At 40.8% G+C, this 22,544-nt stretch overlaps 1 protein-coding gene across 1 annotated transcript; it reads right to left on the bottom strand.

Moving 5' to 3' along the window:
• Positions 1–107: 107 nt before the first annotated feature.
• On the bottom strand, positions 108–17,024 carry LOC110533554 (single-minded homolog 2). The gene is made up of 12 exons (XM_021617884.3): positions 16,641–17,024; positions 15,534–15,790; positions 12,764–12,846; positions 10,098–10,187; positions 7,332–7,440; positions 6,094–6,179; positions 4,347–4,546; positions 4,092–4,198; positions 3,602–3,749; positions 3,117–3,282; positions 2,296–2,731; positions 108–1,805 (listed from the first exon to the last, which is right to left on the bottom strand). The coding sequence occupies exons 2-12, from the start codon at positions 15,706–15,708 to the stop codon at positions 1,024–1,026; spliced, it is 2,382 nt and encodes a 793-aa protein (XP_021473559.2). The 5' UTR covers positions 15,709–15,790; positions 16,641–17,024; the 3' UTR covers positions 108–1,023.
• Between the last annotated feature and the right edge of the window lie 5,520 nt (positions 17,025–22,544).

The following is a 22,544-nucleotide window of genomic DNA, read 5'->3' as shown; positions in this document are numbered from 1 at the left end:
TAACCAGATGACATCCACTATGCATTCTGAAGAATAAAGAAGAGCTGAAAATAGCCATGGACAACGACTGTCTGGCAGGACATTTCATTTGAATTGTTCATTCAGAATTAAAGCAAACTACCGTGTTTTATTTCATTTCATTTTCCCCAATGCAGTTGACATTTTTCTCATTATATATGTTAGATTCTGGTTTTCTTCATAAATAAGCAAGCTGCTATGTGTTGCACAATAATAAATACACACATTGTGTTTCCGATCTCTGCCATTGACATAATTGACCAAATTATTTAATGTTAACTTCAAAAGAGGGTGAACAATATTTACCCTCATTCATGTTTGCAAGAAAGTGTCCACGTTCAATACTTTTGCGTCTGTCATTTTCCCATTCAATATACAAGGTAGGGAGTGACAGCATTTATTATTTTGTGCTGGCATATCTTATGCCCTTTTTAATGTCGCTGTCACAAAAAAAGAAGTGCATTGGAAACCGTTGACACTTAAACTAGCTTGCAAATTGGGTTGAAATCATGCTACATTCAATCTAAATGCTGCTTTTTTAGACCATTTTATAGTATCTTCTTGTCCAGGTCAGTTATGATTGGTGCTTCTGAGTTACAACATTAGAGGGGTGTATTCTTCACAGGCAATTTGTACCTCAAATTATGTACTGTGTCATGGCTCAAAGGTCCTTGAGATTTTGTCAAAATAAATGGCTTTGAACTAGAATGTGACAATGCATTTATGCTATTGGATAAACAGTATGCAAAAATATAATATAATCAAGAAACCTGAAATGACTGGCTCCTTAGAGGAGTCTGACGTTGGCTTATTTGCGTAGAAAACATCTGAAAAACAGAAATGGAGAGCCAGACAGGGTCCCCAGAAAGTGACTCGACTTCTGGCTGACACAGTTACATAGTCACTGATACAGCTTCTGTTCATTGTCTGTGTTTCTGACCAAAAAGGCTGAAGTCTCAGGGTGTCTGTCCCTCCTTGTCTGGTGTCTGTCCCTCCCGAGCTGTGTCACCTCTCGTTGGTGATGATGACGGACGTGCCAATGTAATGAGGAATCTCCCTGTGGATCTCAGGGGAGGAGCTGGAAGCAGGGCTTTGGCTCTTGTATTCGTAAGAACCCATTTCATCGCCACGGTAACCGTAGCTGTCTGTCAAGTGGCCGAGGGCAGCATAGGGCGGGGCCTGGAAGGAGCTGTGTTTGGCCAAGACGTGGTGAAGGTTCAAAGACACGTACGGAGCCTGGGTCGGAAGGCCTACCCCGACTCCCATCCCAACTCCAACCCCCATCCACATCCTCCTTTCCTCCTCCCCCGCCTCAGGATCCAGCATCTTGGGGCTCCCCCGCTCCCCATTGCTGTCTGTGTGCTCCAGGGGGCCGGTGGCACTGTGGCTGTAGGGGGATTCCATCATACACAGCCTCCTGCGCTGCTCCAGGACCACCTGCATGGGGAAGGGTTGGCCCAGGCCATGGAAGGACCGGGACTGCTCGCTGCTCACCTTCCCCAGCACAGAGTTACTCAGCAGGGGACGGGACAACAGCTTCTCCCCTCCTACACAACCACTCCCCTCGGAGGCCTTGTGGAGGTAGTCTCGACTGAACGGCAGCTTGCTGTCCTCTTTAGTAGCCTGTGACTGGGAGTGCAGGCGGTCCTCTGTGGTCTTGTTCTGGCCAAGCGTGTGATGCTCATAGGGCTCTTCCTTGAACCTGCTGTTAGGGCGCGGGGTTGAGCAGCTGGAGAAGCCATCATGAAGGGGCTCGCAGGGGGGGTACCTCCTGCTCGCTGCGGGGCCTGTCGTGGAGAAATTAAACTCGGTGAGATTCAGACTAAAATGCTTCAGTGAAACTGAGCTAAAACGCTATCTTGATAATGATTAGGGTTTAACAGGCACATCAGAGGAGCAGTGCAGGACACACTGTGTTTCTCCAATGCTACAGTCAGAAATTATTTTTCATGTTTTTCATGAACATTTCTGACCTGAGAACAAAAAGGGAGAAGGCGTAAAAGATAGAGCACTTTAAAGTGACAGTTCACCTTTTCTAAGTTTTAACTTATTTTCAACTTCCCTAAGGTGTTGTTTCCTCCAAGCTGCTTCTAAATTTGTTAGATGGTTATTTAGCAACATCCAGAATTTCTGGGCTAGCATTTTTTTTTAAATATATAGCATTGCTACTGGAAACCTGATCGTATCAGTTAGCAGTGCATTCAAAAGCATGCAGAAAAAGCTCTGCGTTCCTCAGTTCTGATTTAGAAGCCCCGTGCTTTTGAGCCAGAGCCATACCTGAATATGCTGCTGTGGTGGCTGTGGTAATGGAACACGATGCAGCAAATGGTCTCAGGATGTGAGCAGAGTTAGTACCATGGTGGATTTTGGCGTTGGCACAGCTCCACCGCCCCTCGCCCCCTCGACCTTGCAGGGAGCTGAGCAGCTGCTGGGCTGCCAGGCCAGGGGAAGACAGGGAGGGTGAGGCGGAGGAAGAACCCTGGGTGTGTCGCAACCTCCTCTGGGAGTCCGTGTGGGGTAGGTGTCCATAGGGGTAGGGGAAGGAGAGGCCATAGGAGGTGTTGCTACTACACAGGACCTCTCCAGCCTCTGGGCCCCCAGAGGGGCCTGAGATCTGCCCGTGACTGGGGTTCAGGGGGTAGGGGGTGCTCTCCTTCCAACTTCCTCCCAGGGGGGAGCAGTCCGGCTTGTCTGGGTGGTAGGTGCTGTTGGGCTGGAGGTGGAGGCAGTAGACAACAGATTAAGGTGGTGTTGTTATTTTCTAACATAGAAAGGCAATGAAGACAGTGTTGTGTACAGTTCATTTGTCAAGCTAAGACAAAAAATCAAGTCCTACTTGTTATATTTTTGGGATAACTATGAAGAGGATGTTTCATGAATTTTCAAAAGGAAAGTTACTGATTGTGAATACAATGCAAAAGGTCATTGCGTTGAGGAGTTTGCAGTGTCTCCTTTTTTCCCAAGCTGGATAAAGCTATTCATTCTGATATCTTAGTACATATGAAAGTACAGGTACAGTATGTAGGTTACTGTGTGTGTACTACACTGCATATGAACTGTATCAGTAACCCAGTGTGAGGAGCAATAGTCTGTAGTACCTGAGGGTAGGGGGCTGTTTTGAGTTTGCTCTTGATCTTGACTGCTTTGGTTTTGAGTTGTTTGCAGAGGTCCTGAGAGGAGGCCAGGCCACTCTTAAAGGCTAAGCTGGGTTTGGCCGCTCGACTCTGCTCCTGAGACAGCTGCATGTCTTTATACTCTACGTCCCTGTGGAGGGACATATACATACAGCACAGAACAGCTTGGATTAGCATCACACACACACATGTTATATCCTCTACACGTCAGCCCTGCACTACGCTTGGCCAACACATACTTTATCCTCAGGAAAGAAGAGCGCTACATTTCGTACTATGTAACATACACAGACAAACCGGGGGCATCACCTTACAAATTAGCCTGTGTTTCAAACCCAGACTTTTTGCCACAAAATGTCCACGTCTATTAAACAGAAGTGTTTTAGGGAGTGATTCACCTGTCACAGACCCACTCAGGTCAAAGGTCAAAGGGGAAAGTGTTGACTCACGTGAGAACGTAGTTGACGCTGACGATGCAGTGGGGTCTGGATGAGCGGCTGTTGTGGACGATGGTGGCGTAGCTCTGCACCCACACCCAGCCCCCATGCTTGGACAACATACGGTAGTACTTAGTGGTGACCTGCCCTTTCACCAACACTGCAGGAGAGAGTGGGAGAGAGAGAAATATTGGGGTGAGAGATAGATCAAATCACAGACTGGACAGTGCCTGAATAAAAGATTGAAAGACAGAAAGAGAAGTGTACATAGAGATGGAATACAAACAGAATGCTTGGGAGAGAGGGCCAGCAAAAGGCTGAGTTCCTTTGACAGGCGTGACTCATTAATACTGTATCATTTTTATTCTCCTCTTGAAACTGCATGCATATTCTGCGAGAAACTCCATAGCTGCCACTTATAGAAATCCTAACCCTCTCAAAGAGAGTGTGGGTTGTTTTGTAATAAGAGTCTCAATGTGGCCACAGAGGGGGACTGACTCACAGAGGTGGTGAGCGAAGCGTAGATGGAATACGTCACAGCCGTGCACGTGGTGGTACAGCGTCTTCTCAATCAGGTCCTGGGGTTCGTATCCTGTCAACTCAGCCACCCTTGAACCCAAAGGTCACGGGTTAAAAGTAAAACATTCGCAATCATGATGTTCAAATTCTTTGTTGTGTTTGTCTTTTATTTTGTATGATCTTTTTTTGTCTCATTGTACATTTGTTTGTTTCATCCCTCCCTCCTTTCCTTCCATACCTGGAGTCCAGGAAGATGAGCTTGAGGTCCAGGCTGGCCCTGAACATGAACATGTTACTATGGAGCTTAATCTCTGTGATACCACTGGGAGGCAGGGAGTGGCCCACCGCTACCAGGCCCACGATCTGATAACACGTGTCATACAATGCCATGTCCATCACGTACTGACGGATCTTCAAATAGCCACTGCAATGGATCACCTGGGAAGCAGAGAGATGAGAGGGGCTTTACACAGTGATATAGAGATAGATACAGATACATGCATGTACATAGATATAGCTAGACAGAGTCTTTACACCTTGCCTTAACATGTGTCCTGAATGTGGTTTTGTGTGCAAATTTAGGTTGATCTGAGAGATAGATAAATTGAGATACAACATTGTTGGTAATGCAGAATTCTTATCTCACTCACTCTGCAAAAGCAAGAGCAGGTTCAACCTTCAGGCTACAAGCAACTAAATGCCTCCCCCCATCCACCCCTCCCCTCCCTGAAACAGCTACGTGTCTAGAAGCTAAAGGGACTATTTATCTTCATCACTTCCTGTTTACCTATGCCCATGTCGGCCTCGCCCCGGCCATTCAATAGCACTTGCCCAGTTCACACGGATGATTTATTCTACTACTTAACATAATGGCTTGTTTATTGCCAATGTAAATTTACAGCAGGTCTCCATTGCAATCTGCTAGGTGATTTATATTATATGGGGAGAGGGAAGAAGGAGGGAGTCAAGAATACAGCTGTTGCATCTAAAGATGAGGATGAGGTGAGTGTTTTAGGATCTAAAGATGAGGAGGAACGACTGTGGAGTGTTTTAGGAGTGAGGTGGTTGTCGTCGGAGATTTGAGTGGAAATGCTGCAGCTGCTGAGACTCAGACAAATAATATGCAGTTTCAAATAACCCGTTAACACTGTGATAACACTATAATAACATTATAGACTCAATAGAACAAAACAAACCAATCTATAAATAGAATAAATATTTGTTTTGATATAATAATCTCTTCAAAATGCATTTCACTTGTATGCAAGTGTAGGTGTTTAATTTGAATGAGCTACTTTCTATCTTATATTGTTATTCAGGAAAGGTTTACTACTTCCAGAGACACAGATTCTCATGGCATACAGTAACAAAGAAATGTGATTTCAAATATTGCATTACATTATAGTACGCAAGGTGCAACTTTCACTGGGGACAGGGGGAGAAAAAATAAGAAACCTGCACACTGCTCTTGATAGTATCACTCCTCTTGATAATATTACTGCTCTTGATAGTAGTACTGCTTTTTATTTAGTAAGTTTTACGTGTCGGCCTCAAGGCCTTCGTCAGAGCTTTTGACGGGGGGATATGTCCCCCACACATTTTGAAATTGCATTTTTGTCCACCCCAGTTTTATCATTGGAATGTGATACAAAACCAGGCAACGGTGTGCTTTAGGACCATGTGGATGCCTCCGAGCGGTCGGGTAGGCTGTTTGGAGTGTAGATCCGACTGGATAAAAATAAATAATAATAATAATTATGTCTCTCCCACTTCTAAAACCAAAGTTGTGGCCCTTGTAGTAAGGCAGGTAGTCTAGCGGTTAAGAGCGTTAGGCCAGTAACTAAAAGGTTTCTGGTTTTAATCACAGAGCCGACAAGGTAAAACAGCTATCGATGTGCCCTTGAGCAGGGCACTTAACCCTAATTGCTCCTGTAAGTTGCTCTGGATAAGGGTGTCTGCTAAATGACCAAAATGTAAAAATGTACCTTATATCCTCCACAGGTCAGTCCTGCATTACGCTTGGCCAACACACACTTCATCCTCAGGAAAAAAGAGCGCTCCATTTCGTACTCTGGTTCACACACACAGACAGCGAGGAGAATGACCATTAGCACATAGACACAATAAAAACACTTCACAGTCACACACTCACCCTGGTTAAATAAAGCAGCAGATGTGGTTAACACACATGTGCATTTTCACATTTGAATGTCAATAAAGGTTGTCAAATAATTTTAAAAATGTGATAGAGTTTATTACTGTGATTAATCACGATTAATCGCAAATTCCTAATTTGCTCACATTGAGCTGTAATTTAAGTTGGATGGATGGCTCAGAAATAAGAAATATATTTTTTAACACACTTGAATTACTATTCTCAGGTAGGCTAAGTTATCTTTTTACAGGATGGCATTACAAATGGTTTTATTTCACCACCTCCATGTGGAGTTTTCTTACACGTGAAACTGAAAATGTGATTTTCACATGATTGATTTTAACATGTGAAACCGCAAATTTCACATCTGCAACTGCAATTCACGTGAGGTGAAAACATGTTTTCTTCTCACATGTGAAAAAGTGGTGTTAACATGTGAACTCTAAATGTAATAACCTCAACATGTGAAAAAATATATTTGACTTGTGAAAATGCTATTTTCACTGTACATTTGACACGTATTTTTTGTAAGGGTTTGTATGTGTGTGTGTCTGTGTATGCATGTGTGTGTATGTGTAGGGGTGTTATGAAACTCCCCCAGAAAACAGTACTCCACTGCATGTTGAGTGCTGTTATTACATAAGGCTTAAGATGCTGCTCCTACAGGATGTTAATGAAAACCTGCCCATCAGTGAGGCTGCCTGGGTGTTGCCTTGTATTATGTATCATGGTGCTATACGTTAAAGTATTATGTGTTCTTATAGCACCTGCATAGATGAAGTATTTGAGCTATTTGTATGATGATGTCACACTGACTGACTTCCTTCTTACAGAAGAGGTAGACCTCGATGAAGTAGCATTCCTGTTGCTTACAAACATACAGAGAGTTGAGCATGCAGGAAAATTGTGATCAACTGACTGTCAGTTGGGAGAGAAAGAGAAATAAGTGAAAGAGTGAGAAAAGGCAAGGGAGAGGAAGCGTGAGAGAGAACAAATTTGACAGAGAAAAAAGGGAGGGAGAGAAAGAACATAAAGACAGAGATTGAATAAATCAAGTATGTTAGGCACCTTGCAGGAAGTGATGGTGGAGGGGCTGATGGGCGCTGAGTACAGCCGTCATCTCATCATGATCTGACGGGTGGATATACTCAAAAATACTGTTCCCCGTCAGCTCCACCTGACAGAAACAAATCAATCAGTCACTTCACATCAAGTTTCATCAGGCTGAGACTAGAGAAAATGGCAAGTGACAATATAGATTAGAGACCAACATATCATTTCTTCAATGACATGTAATCTCTAGCCTTATGTGAAGAAGACAGTCTTTCTGAATAGTGTTTTGAGGTCTTTTGATCTTTTAGCAGGATGATACTCTGTCATTACAAGGGATTACATCATCACAGAGAAATGCCTATTGTAGGGGGACACTGCCTGACTGTGCGTGTGTGTGTGCGTGCGTGAGCGTATGTGAGTGAGTGTGTGTGTGCCTGCGTGAGCGTGAGCGTGTGCGTGTGTGTGTGTGTGTGTGCCTGCGTGAGCGTGTGCGTGAGCGTGTGTGTGTGTGTGTGTGTGTGTGTGGGCCTGCGTGAGCGTGTGCGGGAGCGTGAGCGTGTGCGTGTGCGTGTGCGTGTGTGTGTGTGTTAGAAGTGAGGAGGGGGGCAAATCTCTTGCCGCCCCTGAAATCGATCTCTGCATCCCTTTCAGCTCTGCCTCAAAGGGGGATGATGTCAGGAAACACAAGGGTTAATTTATGAAAGAGGCAATCATTTGCATGAGAACACAGAACACTGTCCAGACTCCACTTTGATCTATTTTACCTCCCAAATTTTGGGGTGGAGTCACTCAGTGAGCGGGTCACTGCTCACCACTTCAACAACAAATTGGTTTCTTCACAGTGTGGAGTTAGGCTGGACTAATCCATGCTTTGTAGTGAGAGAGCATTTGGACTGAGCATGCTTTTTGGTGTCGTAGAAACGGTGACCAGCAATAGCATGCGAGAGCAACAAGTGAAATATGTTCAAGCACCAATGTAAGTTAATATATGTGGGTTACTGATAATAAACAGACCTTTAGATTTCACACTGGAGGATGGGTTAACCTCAAAGTAAAAGCAGAGACCTTCTCAACACTCAAATAATGAGTGACTTTCACTGAATTCGCTGTTGTCTCTTTCGCAATTCATTTTAAAACAACACGGACCTTAGCCCACTATACCTCCACCTGACACACACACACACACACACACACACACACACACACACACACACACACACACACACACACACACACACACACACACACACACACACACACACACACACACACAAGATATCAATAAAAGCGGATGGTCCATTTGAATAAGCTTCACAGTGTACACAGGTGTGCACAAGCAGCATTTGCATCAGGGCTGCGTGCAAGAGTGGAACATTTAGAGTGGGTGGTGGTGTTGTTTTTATAGGATTGAGTTATTGCTGTTGCTCAGCCCCCCTGTTCTCTCAAATTCTTCCTGAGCACAGCCTTCAGTGTGTCTGTCTATGCTTGCTCAGGTGAGGTATATTTAAGACATCAGCATTTCTGTTTGCTATCCACAGCTCAGTACACAATCACTTCACATGAGTGCAGTGTTAGAATGACAGCGGTTACCTACTGTAGGTTCTGGCCACTTTCAGAATCAGAACGCCCCTATTAGTAGCTAAGCAAAAATCAGTGTGGACACACCCATTAAAAAAAACTGCTACATAGAATAGTACCTTTGGTCTGTCTCACCATGTCTAGGGCACCCCCAAAAAGACTTTCTATCGCTCACTTTGTATGTTTTGGAAAGTGAACCATATAGAATGACCATATGTTCGAAGTAGAGACCCAGAGTATACGCATCAGAGACAGGACTTCAACTATAAACCTTTGTTTTGAGGGAGGCTGCCGCAGATTCCATTTCACTTCATATTTTCAGTCACCACGTGTTAGATAGACAGCATCTCTCTCTGGGGGAACAGCAACTCTGAAGAAGTTGGCTTGTCAAGCAGCAAAGCCCACTCCTGAGTGATGATCACACTTCATTCTGATCATTGATGGCACCACAGAGCAGAGCCATAGGCTGTCCTACTGAAATATATAAGCCAAACCAGCAATGACACACTACTCCTCAGTCAAACTGCATGGGCCTCAGTTAAGGCAGGGTAAACAGCAAAAATATTTGACACACACACACACACATACATGTATACAGACACACACGAACACACAATGTACCACACATTAACACACGCAAAACATAAAATCATATTGGATGTCCAGCAATGTCGATGAGGACGTTGCTACATTTAGAAAGGCTGCAGGGACCATTCTAAAATAACGTCTTCAACATGGCTAGCTTAAGTTCCAACTGCAAATACCCCCCAGAGAGGCAGAAGTCAGAAGCAATAGCTAGCTAAGCTAACCTTAAATATTAGCATGAGCTGAGCAACTGTTTTTTGGGTTTCATATACCAATGCTACACTCACAGCATGAATAGCTGGACGTTTTCGCTCATCCCATATTGTTAAATGAACAGCGCCCACACACAAAGGAAGTCAACAGCACCTAGAATAGACGCACCGATCATATTCTGTGGCCAGTCCATGCCCTCTGACTTATCTATGTTAGGTGAACTTAGGCAACCTTTGTTTGGCATTCTGCAGCCTGTTTTACTGACTTTCAAATCAATGTTTAAACAGGCATATCAGGAGGCAGATGTCCCTTAGGTGACCTTGGTTGTGTTGAGGGAGGCAGACACAGCTTGTGGCATACGCAATGGTTGCCCAGGTCCAAGATGGAGGCAAAGCTATGTTTTACCTGGGATAGGCCAAGGTGGACTGACGCTGTCTCAGAGATGTACATGATTTTGCCATCCGAAGCGACAACGAATACAAAGCCGTCCAGAGTCTGGGGAATGAAACATGTGTTAGACCCGAAAATAGACGGTTCCATTTTGCATTAAAAAAAATGCATAGAAGGTCACTTAGAATTGTAGATTTTATACATTGCATTGTGATAGTTATAAATCAGCCTGATTAATAGTCTGATTAATAATGTATTTTATGTCTACTCTTTTGCAATGTCTTTAAAAAAACACACTCATCCTAATTTCTATCACATCTGGCTCTAATCATGACATGAAATCTATTACAAATTCTTGGCAAAGCCTACACATGAATTCCATAGGAAAAACATTTAAACAGTGCATTTTATCAAAATAATCAACTACATTTCCTCTTAAGAACTTGACAATTTTCCTAAATGCATATAATAGTGTTATACACATCTAAGCACCACTCTGCTCCAGGGTTCTATATTTACAATGTATATTTATGCACTATACATTTACCTTGAATTTGTATAGTATTTACTGTTATAGATTTGTTTTCTATTTCAGTTTACTTATGTGTGTTGTATATTGTCTAGTGCAATTATTGTCTTGCATATAATCTTATTGATAACATTGTGTTGTATTTACAGTATGTTGCATATATACTGAGTATACCAAACATTAGGAACACCTCCCTAATATTGAGTTGCCCCCCCTTTGCCCTCAGAACAGCCTCAATTATTTGTGGCATGGACTCCACAAGGTGTCGAAAGCGACTCCAATGCTTCCCACAGTTGTGTCAAGTTGGCTGGATGTCCTTTGGGTGGTGGACCATTCTTGATACACACGGGAAACTGTTGACTGTGAAAAACCCAGCAGCATTGCAGTTCTTGACACAAACCATACCCTACTACCATACCCTGTTCAAAGGCACATAAATATTTTGTCTTGCCCATTCACCCTATGAATGGTGCATACACAATCCATGTCTCAATTGTCTCAAGGCTTAAAAATCCTTCTTTAACATGTCTCCTCCTCTTCATCTACACTGATTGAAGTGGATTTAACAAGTGACATCAATTAGGGATCATAGCTTTCCCCTGGATTCATCTGGTCAGTCTATGTCATAGAAAGAGCAGGTGTTGTTAATGTTTTGTACACTCGGTGTATATTATGCTGCATTTATTGTGTTACATACATGTAATTGTGTTGTGTATATTGTATTCTATATACAGTGCCTTGCGAAAGTATTCGGCCCCCTTGAACTTTGCGACCTTTTGCCACATTTCAGGCTTCAAACAAAGATATAAAACTGTATTTTTTTGTGAAGAATCAACAACAAGTGGGACACAATCATGAAGTGGAACGACATTAATTGGATATTTCAAACTTTTTTAACAAATCAAAAACTGAAAAATTGGGCGTGTAAAATTATTCAGCCCCCTTAAGTTAATTTTTGTAGCGCCACCTTTTGCTGCGATTACAGCTGTAAGTCGCTTGGGGTATGTCTCTATCAGTTTTGCACATCGAGAGACTGAAATTTTTTCACATTCCTCCTTGCAAAACAGCTCGAGCTCAGTGAGGTTGGATGGAGAGCATTTGTGAATAGCAGTTTTCAGTTCTTTCCACAGATTCTCGATTGGATTCAGGTCTGGACTTTGACTTGGCCATTCTAACACCTGGATATGTTAATTATTGAACCATTCCATTGTAGATTTTGCTTTATGTTTTGGATCATTGTCTTGTTGGAAGACAAATCTCCGTCCCAGTCTCAGGTCTTTTGCAGACTCCATCAGGTTTTCTTCCAGGATGGTCCTGTATTTGGCTCCATCCATCTTCCCATCAATTTTAACCATCTTCCCTGTCCCTGCTGAAGAAAAGCAGGCCCAAACCATGATGCTGCCACCACCATGTTTGACAGTGGGGATGGTGTGTTCAGCTGTGTTGCTTTTACGCCAAACATAACGTTTTGCATTGTTGCCAAAAAGTTCAATTTTGGTTTCATCTGACCAGAGCACCTTCTTCCACATGTTTGGTGTGTCTCCCAGGTGGCTTGTGGCAAACTTTAAACAACACTGTTTATGGATATCTTTAAGAAATGGCTTTCTTCTTGCCACTCTTCCATAAAGGCCAGATTTGTGCAATATACGACTGATTGTTGTCCTATGGACAGAGTCTCCCACCTCAGCTGTAGATCACAACAGTATCTCGGACCTGCCTGGTGTGTTCTTTGTTCTTCATGATGCTCTCTGCGCTTTTAACTGACCTCTGAGACTATCACAGTGCAGGTGCATTTATACGAAGACTTGATTACACACAGGTGGATTGTATTTATCATCATTAGTCATTTAGGTCAACATTGGATCATTCAGAGATCCTCACTGAACTTCTGGAGAGAGTTTGCTGCACTGAAAGTAAAGGGGCTGAATAATTTAGCACGCCCAATTTTTCAGTTTTTGATTTGTTAAAAAAGTTTGAAATATCCAATAAATGTCTTTCCACTTCATGATTGTGTCCCACTTGTTGTTGATTCTTCACAAAAAAATACAGTTTTATATATTTATGTTTGAAGCCTGAAATGTGGCAAAAGGTCGCAAAGTTCAAGGGGGCCGAATACTTTCGCAAGGCACTGTATATGTTGAATATATCCCACCTGCAGTAGATGGGAGCCCAGTTCCTTAGCCATGTTGTCCAGGGGGCTGATTCTGGTCGGCTGGCCCCAGGCCTCCCCCAGCCCTGTGGAGGAAACACACAACAGGCTTAGAATACATTACCTAGAGCTGCTTCCAGGAGAAGAGGACACTATGAAGGGGACACAAGATATAGCCTTACATAGTTTTTCTTCCTGGTCTGATCGGATACTGCAATGTCAAGGGTAAGGGTTTATGTCTATGACTCACATAGCTCTGCCTATAGGCTGTGTCTGACTTGGACTATAACTTTGATCACAGCCTGCAAAAGGCCATTCAGGCATCTTTGGCACTGCCACATATAATGCAGAGACACACATACTAAGCTATTGACCCAATGCCTTCTACGCCATAAGAAAAGATGGACACCAGCCAGCGTTAAAGGGTACATCAACCATGACAGATATCCCTTGAGATGCTGCTCATAATAGTTTGAGAAGTATTGAGCCTTGTAATGTATACAGTGTCTTCAGAAAATATTCATACCCCCTTGACTTACTCCACATTTTGTTGTGTTACCAGTAACTAAGAACAAGATACATTTTCCCTACAGTCACTCTCACTCGCTGTGATTTAATTTGGCTATTATATGCTTTGATCAGATACTGGGACATGCAAATAGCATCTGTGTGTTTATACTCAACATGTCTGTTTGCAGATGAGGCCAGCAAATTGTGACTTGACAAAATCACCCCTGAAATGTTTTTACAGATCCATGTTTTAGAATAAAGTGTTAGTAACATTTCAGAACTGTCATCTGAAATTATACAACTTTAATTTGAATTTAACTATGATGTGTGATAAAGTTGAATATTAGCATGCCAGGTTAGTCCATCATATACATTTGTAGCAGGTTGGAATTTGTCAAATGCTGTGAAATTAATAGCCAATTACACTTGTTTCCTAGTCTGGGTTTTCTCAGAAAAACCTATGATCACCCTACATTTTCTCAATGTAAACGTATACTTTGATTTGATTTGAGTGCTTTGACTGAGAAAACTGAGAAAATACGAAAAAAAATATTGCAATAGCCAAGTAGTCTAACTGACAACAAAATATTTTTCAATAATGTTTTGGTCAAACATTCAGAGTTAACAGCTCACGTTTTTTACTGTTATATTTTCATACTTTCACCATCAATACCCATTTCCTATAATTCCCTATGTCTTGATTAGGCGCCAGCTAAAGAATTAGGTGATGTGCAGGACAGGCCTTTTCCTGGATCTATAGTCCCAAATAACGATAAGTGGAAGCGACAGAGACGTTTCACCGGCGCGGAAATGTCAGAAATGTGTTTTCCTATTATGTATGAATTTTTTTTAAAGAACTACCTCAAACTAAAATACATTATTTTGCAATTTGCACATTTTGTGCATGGAATACACGAGATAAACATGCATAATTGGAATGAGGTGATAGGCCTATTATATTTAACGAACATTTGCGCATCATAAATATTGAAATCTGCCTAAGTATCTGATTTCCCAGAATAGTTATTTGCTAAATAAGATTACACATTCATTTGACAAATGTGAGGGAGAGTGGCCATTGAAATAGACTCGTTGGACGGCGGTCACATCTCTCTCAGTCCAAGGATGTCGGGAATTAAATTGAGACTCAGACAATATTCAATAGGCTACATCTGATGTCAAAAGAGAACATAAAAACAAAAAATGTATGGCAGACTGTATTTTAGCCTAGGTCTACTTAGGCAAGGATACTGTCTACAACTAATTAAAAAGTTATATTTCGTTTGAAAGAATGTAATTAAGGAGAAAAAACCCTATCTAATGATATATGCTATAACCAAAGTGCTAAACTAATATTTCGCTTTTAAGTTCATACAATTTAAAACACAGGCCTATGGTCTGTACTTTTGAAATAGCCAGCAGATAGCCAGCAGATATTTGCCTACTTCATCTATATAATTTATTAGTCCCAATTTATAATTAATATTCTGTTTTGTTGTGTAGCCTATAGTGTTTTGTAATATTGTTATACAGTGTATTTCTTTATTTGATTCCACAAGATATCACACTTTTTATTAGTGAAATGGTCATAAACTGAACTATTCAAATCCAGAACTAACGGGAGGCCCTTAGTCCGTGTCTTTAAGGTTTCTGTGACTTTATGAGTGATGACAGACCAATTCTATGAGAGGAAGAGGGCTGTTTTCCTGGGGTTTAGCCTGTCGAAGTGTTAGTTGTTTTATTGACCATAATTGGATGATTTATCATAAATCAAAATCTAGAGCCTCGTGTTTAGGAGTGAAAACATAAATCATGCAAACAAACATGAAAAATAAGTATCTTTTGAATTGCATGACCAGGTGGGAAAGGGGAAAGTTGGTGAAAATTCTAATCCCACTTTTACGCACACATGGTCACCGTCACTACGCACCTGTATGTTGATATTTATTATTTGTATAGCACGTATTCTACTGGAGAATAATTTTCGAAATAAAACTCAAATTTTCAATGGGAACATTAACTTTGGGAAGTGACATTGGAAATCTATATGACTTCGAAAATGTGATTATATTTTGGACATATGATTGTCCTGCTGCGCTCAAAATGAACATTTATTTAGTTATATTTCCTGACCTGTTTTATGGGTATTTGTTAAAACCATAATACAAAGACCAATATTATGTTTCGAGAACTGGCATGTTCCTCTTCTCTTGAAGACATAATTATGATCAATCATTCCACTGTTAGTGGTAGCATAACTCACCATCTGGAAACACGGCTCTCATCTTCAGGTAACTGGTTGTCAGCCGAATGATTGAAGCCTTATCCAGTTGTGATGTGATGGCCGAAGGTAAAGGCAGTAATTTCGCCAGTTCATAAAATTCTCCATTTTCTTTTTCTCGTCTCGTCTTCGCTGCATTCTTGGACTTTTCCTTCATCTCTGACTGATGTAAAGTAATGCCTGTTGCATAACAGAACACCTTCCTCTTCGCCCTCAACACGTAGATTTAGCCTTTTTATCTTTGAATCAGAAAATGCACTTAACAATTAGATAGAAGCATAACGATATTGCAGCATATTCATTCTCATTTCTTGGCCGATCTACATGTGAAAAATAGTTCCTCTCCTTGTAGATTCCAGATACGTGCATGTTCACTGAAAATGGTTACATGTAATTCGTTAAATTCATTCCAAAAACCATTAGGCCTACATGAGGAAACAATAGTTGTACAAAAAATGTGGACAAACGTTGTTTTGCGACGCGTGTGCGTAACACAATTAATGTGGTAAACAACGCTAAAGTTACCAGTGCCCTGTGATCATCTGAACGGCTTTTTCTTAGATTACTTTTCATTCAAAAGAGTCAGTGAGTACACGTCTTTGGTAGGCTCCCTTCAGTCTCCAAGTGGTGGCATGAGAAACATGATGCTCTATTGAGCGATTAAACAACGGAATACGTCGACTCTGACAAACATCCCACGGATGAACGCCCCGTTTCGACAGGAATGACTCCCTTGAAGTATCAGAAAATGTCCGATGTTTAGTCACACCATCAACAGAAGATTCGGTTAGATTCGCTGTACCTTATTGTTGTGAATGTGTAGGGCTCTAGACATATTATTAATGTGCGTGAATCAAAAGTTTATTTCAATCGTTGACTAACGAAAGCATGTGGATTAAGCCCATGTAGGTATACTGTTAACGTTTGAAAATAATTGGACGCGAAATTCTTCGTGCGTTATGGAAATGTAGGCCTATCCAACTTTTCCATTTGCCAAGTAATTAAAACCTCGATGCACACATGCCCCAGACACATTTCAAGACGTCCATGATGTAGAGACGTTTTTACAAAATATCAATTTGAAGTTACCTGCGTCTGGACTGTTATTTTTCACACTTAATTCCTGCGTGTGCTCGCTGCCATAACCACCAGAAATGTGTCTTCGATGACGCACTGGCACTGCAGTTAGGATGATTAGTGAATAAGGCCTATGTGTCCTTCCCATCAAATGCCCACCTTTTTTCATCGACTCAGGAAGATATCAACTGAGTTCTCAATTTCTTAATTTCAACGCCAGGATAAGGATGCATAGGAACTATGTTACCAATGGAGAGCATGATAAGTTGCCTCAGACAGTGGTAGGAACAATAACGCAATATTTTCCTCTTCGAGAAGTCTCGTTGTTCAGGTTCAATAATCCCAAAAGGCAGACCGATATTCCAAGCAGCACACGCTAATTCCTTTCGCAGAACCAAAGGCGGACGAGGGCGGTACGTGGGAGAGGGGGCACGGTTCCAAACAGTTACGTCACGGAGTCTCCGCTGCCTCTGTCAAAGCAACAGTGCAAGAAATTGTCTAAAAACAATACCAAATGCAGCACAGGGCTGACATGACAATAGACTTCATGCGTGTCTCTTCCAAATTCATCTGGTCACATTTTGTAGGCTATTGTCCAATTCAATAGCCTATGAAGTCAGTCCTGCAAGCCTTGTAGGAAAGTTTTTAGAACGATTAAACATTTTAGGCTTTATAACCTCTTCGGCCTACAGAAATTGAATTACTTACTGTTCATATCCTACAAAATGTATATTTTCAATAACAATCTCAAAAGATTAGCATAAAGATTTCGTAGGTCTGGGCCATAGAGCACTGGCTGAACGATTCAATGTGGTAATTTGAATATGCGTTTATAGAATCCCCTCATTATGTTTGCTTTCCATAATTTGTATTCCCATAATTTTGCATATTCAGTAGGCTATTCAAAACACACTTTGTCATATGATATACTCGTTATACCTCCTATATTGCATGGCGAGACAGCATGCAAAGTCAAGCCAGGCCAGAAACAAGAAACACACATTATCTATAGAGTAGGGTTCCCCGGCCAGAGGCCCGCGGATGGTTTTATTTGGCCCCCCAAGTTTTCTGAGCAAAAAAAAAAATTGTTATTTTTGTAATTATTTTCGTTCCAAACATAAAATACTGTAAAATCACCAGGAAATGAGCTCAAAGGGATTTTGCTATAGGAAATCTGTTCCCAAGTATTTCCACGCATAAATAGGTCTATATGATCGCATCCCAATGTAATCAAAGTTTGAAATTATTCTATTTTTGTCAAATACTATAGCCTATCTGTTTGGGCACCTTTGCAGTGTACAAATAATGTATAACTATGTTCTGGCCCCCAGTGGTGTAAAGTACTTAAATAAAAATAATTTTAAGTACTACTTAAGTCGTTTTTTAGGGTATCTGTACTTTACTTTACTATATATTTTGGCCAACTTTTACTTCAATACATTCCTAGAGAAAATGATGTACTTTTTGCTCCATATATTTTCCCTGACATCCAAAAGTACTTGTTACATGTTGAATGCTTAGCAGGACAGGAAAATGGTCAAATTCCCACTATCAAAATAACATCCCTGGTCCTCCCTACTGCCTCTGATCTGGCGGACTCACTAAACACAAATGCTTCGTTTGTAAATTATGTCTAAGTGTTATCCATAAATGGCTATCCAAAAATGTAAAACCCAAGAAAATTGTGCTGTCTGGTTTGCTTAACATAAGGAATTTGAAATTATATATAGTTTTACTTTTGATACTTAAGTAGACCTATTTTAGCAATTACATTTACTTATGATACTTAAGTATATTTAAAACCAAATAGCCTACTTTTAGACTTTTACTTAAGTAGTATTTTACTGGGTGACTTTCACTTTTACTTGAGTCATTTTCTATTAAGGTGTCTTTCATTTTACTCAAGTATGACAGTTGGGTACTTTTTCCACCATTGCTGGCCCCCAACCATCCGCTCAAGTAAAAATCGGCCCACGGATGAATGTAGTTGGGGACCCCTGCTATTGGAGGCTATATATATAGGTCCATCATTCATTTTCTATTTTGTTGTTAGCTTGTCATTTCTGTTTTTCAGGCCTACTGTTTATATTCCTATTGTGTAGGCCTACTTATAACAGTGTAGCCTAATTAAAAATGCAATTGACTTTGTAATGTACTAAAACATTATTCAGATAAATATCATACTAGCATTTCCACACTCGCTTTTTTGTGTATTTGGATAAATATTCCTTTAAAATAAACTGGAAAATACTAATACAACTAATTTGCCACGAGATCTTTTCTCATTAATATATATATGACTGATTCATAGGCTTATAGTATTGCGAAGTAAGAAAGTGCTTATATGCTCAATATTTAATTAATACGTTAATTAGATATCTTTACAAATGGCATTGGCCTAATATTTGTAGTTTTTATATATTTTAATTATAAGTTCATATTTACTGTTGCCAAAATAATTCACATAGGCCTACCACTATTCGTGCAATTAATTGTCCAATAACAATCTATTGTTGCCTGAATATATATCTCAAAATAAGTTTATTTAGCCTAAACATTTTTATTGAATCTGTCAGAGAAATCTAAATGTGAGTGTTTTGAATGGTTGTCCCATTTAAACAGAAATTCCAACTTTAACGGCCATCCTACTGGGAAAAAAACTAGAATCAACGATGTTTCCACTTCATGTCAACCCCCAAAATCAATGTGATTACTTTGAATCAACATGGAAAACTGGTTGGATTTGACAAAAGTAATAGACATAAGTGCATTTCTTCTTTTTTTATAACCTTTAACCTAATCCAATGACATGGAGAATTTATTTGTTGACTTCACGTTGAATTAACGTTAGTTGACAACTCAACCAAATGTACATCCAAACTAGACATTGAACTGATTTCTGTGACCAGTGGGATGTTGCCAGTATACTTTGTGAATGTCTGAATGTAAACAAACCAAGATCATGTTTAAGGATCATCACATAATTCTAAAGCATGCAAGTTCTATTGATGTCTGTATGGCAAATAGAACATGCATTTGGCTAACTTGCATCTATGCTCATAAAATCACCCCAAAAGTTTGACAAAAAGTTCCTTGGCAGAAGTTACTGCAACCAGGTAAGGTTATGAAAATTAAGGAAGAAGTGAAAGCAACTGTGGTAAGCTAATATAAAATACCTAAAAATTCATTTATTTAAAATATCTGTGCATCCATTCAGCAAACAAATAATCTTTCATACTGAATTTGGATTTAAGAGCAATTTCATCTGAGCAATGTTGTTATTTGCCCAATTATGTCTACTCTAGCAATTAAGTCAATTTTACACAACTACTGTTTACCTGTGTATTTCAATGTAATTAACAATTAGAGACCTCTCCGTGACTTGACACAAAATGGACCCAGGCAGCATACACTCATGGTCTGTTTCAAGAGCAGAAACAAATCTTTGATAGCAATGTGCCAGCTTCAATAAAAATGCTGAATATGGTTTTCATACCTGGCACACTACTGTAGCGCTCACAGGAAATAGCTGAGTGGGAACTGGACGCAGTTCTGTTGCAGGGACTGTGTGTGTGTGTCCGTGCGTGCATGCGTGCGTGTGTGCATGTGTTTAGCTAAGTTTATAAGGATCCCCCTTAGCTTCTGCTCATGCAGCAGCTACTCTTCCTGGGGTCTACGTGTGGACGTTCATGTGTGTGTGTGGATGGATATCCCTTTGACGTCTTGGTTACAGATAGACCATGGGTACCCAATCGATCTCTGTTCTCTCAAACTGACAGCAGCAGGGTTCGAACAGGACCCTGTCCCATGTGCAATGAACTAACCTTCAGGGAAACTCAAAACACAAAATTAAATATAAAATAATACGTTGCTGTAATATTTGTTATAGGCTAGTCCTAGTCATCCTTGACTATTTTCCCATGTAAACAACCAAACACAAGGCTAACCACCCTTACAGGTCCAATGCACATAGAAGAGTCCTCAACACCTCTCGTCTTTTCACTAACCTAACATTTAGCTCGGTTAACACATTATTATCACACAAATGGCACTATATCATATGAGACGGATAATTGCTCCTTGAAAAAAAAACATGGGAGTCATTCATCCATTCAGTCCTTCACAGTGTGAATGGCAGCCTTTTAAAAAGGGCCTAATCAGCTCATTTATTTATGTTGTAGTGTTGGCTGTGATACTCAGGCTATCACTTTCTGCCTGGCTGTCACCGCTGATGGATTAACAGAGCGCTGGGACGATATGGAAAATCCTGCTGGAGGAGGAACTTGAAGGAGACACTAAAGGCCAATGCTTGTGGTTTCCCCCATCTGCCCGCCCACTTGTCTCACCCTCCCCATCTTAGACATCCTTCTATGTTCCTGGACTGGCCTATATGGATCTCTTGGATTCTAGAATAGCAGTGAATGAATGGAAGACATAGTAGTGCTTTATTACCTGGAGGGTACAGGTTGGATAGTTTGAGGGTTGCCATGCAGAGGATGGTAAGTGACTGATGAAATGGGCCACTGATGAGAGTTGTGTCAGAGATAAAATATGAACTCACCCTACATGTTGTTCTAGGAAGCTAAATTTGTATAAAAGCCTAAGTAGGTGTGTTCTCTTGTGCGTGTGCTTGCGAGTGTGTAAGAGAGAAAGAGAGAGTGACAGAGGAAGGTTGAAGAGTGCTGGAGGGTGAAAAGGAGCAGAGGCGGTGAGTAGGTTAACCCCTTATTAACCTCTGTTTGGGGAATTTACACACTAATTTAACTTTCACACTTCCAGGTGTTCTACTCCCGCCCAGGTCATTGTGTTCCCAGCAGCCTCTGGGCTTAGCCTCACCTCACACAGAGAGAGCAACCTGATATCAAACGACATTCACCAATATAGCCAATATGCACCACGGTAATGCTTATTGTTCTAGATGAAGGAGAGAGAAATTCCATGTTACATAGATGTGGGTTGTGCTCACTCCTATTCCATACTACATTATTTTAATTACAGGCAATAATGGCAAGAGGAAGAATATATTTGGGACAACAGCAATACTATTACGTTCTAATGATGTGACTTCCTGTAGTAGCAGAATATTACAAAGATGTAGATTGCAATATTTGGAGCAGTTCAATAAACTGAAACATGTGGAGAAATGCCCATGGAAATGTATAGGCCTATGTAATTTGCCATTATTTAATACCATATCACTTTTATAAAAGGGTGAATTGTTTTGGATTCTACCACTCACGAGAGGATTTCTCTCGAGGGTGTGTGTCCATACTGTCAATGTTTATCTCATTGACATTCAGATGAATCGAAGTGGAACATATTTGCTTGTTATTTAATTTAGGCTGGTGTGGAATAACATGAAAAATAGATTATGAAAATATGTAGTGCATGAAAATAAACAGTAGAGGTAGGATGAGTGATGAGGATCCAAACTGCGGCTAAATGCTAAATGGTATTGGTATGTATTTTGCTTTCCTACATTCAGTCCTCTCTCAGATTGCTTTTAGTCTGCATACACTCACCAATGCAGAAAGGTTGGTATTCAGCTATAAGTGAAGTAAAATCTAATTCTGGCGAGAGAGGAACATGCTCTCTCAAGGTTTGTTTCATACACCATTGAGTTCTGGGCATAGTCTCTCCTGCAGGAAGCTGTTGCTGCCGTTGGTTGTAGGAACAAAGGTACTTTTGGAGTTTAACTACAAACGACAAACATTTTAACAGTTCTGCATGAGCATTTAGTTTCACTGAAGAGGGTGTTGGAGGACAAAATTGAATAGGAAAATGTGTTATTCCCAGCATTTAAATTAGATAGCTGTACAAGTTTGACTCTGAGTGCAGAAATTGTTGTATTAAAACTTTATAGTGTGGATATACACAGTGGTGTAAAGGACTTAAGTAAAAATACTCTAAAGTACT

Source organism: Oncorhynchus mykiss, chromosome 10, assembly GCF_057628025.1.
Source record: "Oncorhynchus mykiss isolate SJ-2025 chromosome 10, ASM5762802v1, whole genome shotgun sequence".
Classification (NCBI taxonomy): domain Eukaryota; kingdom Metazoa; phylum Chordata; class Actinopteri; order Salmoniformes; family Salmonidae; genus Oncorhynchus; species Oncorhynchus mykiss.
Note: the sequence above shows the minus strand (reverse complement) of the source record. Positions and strands in the feature narration are given on the sequence as shown.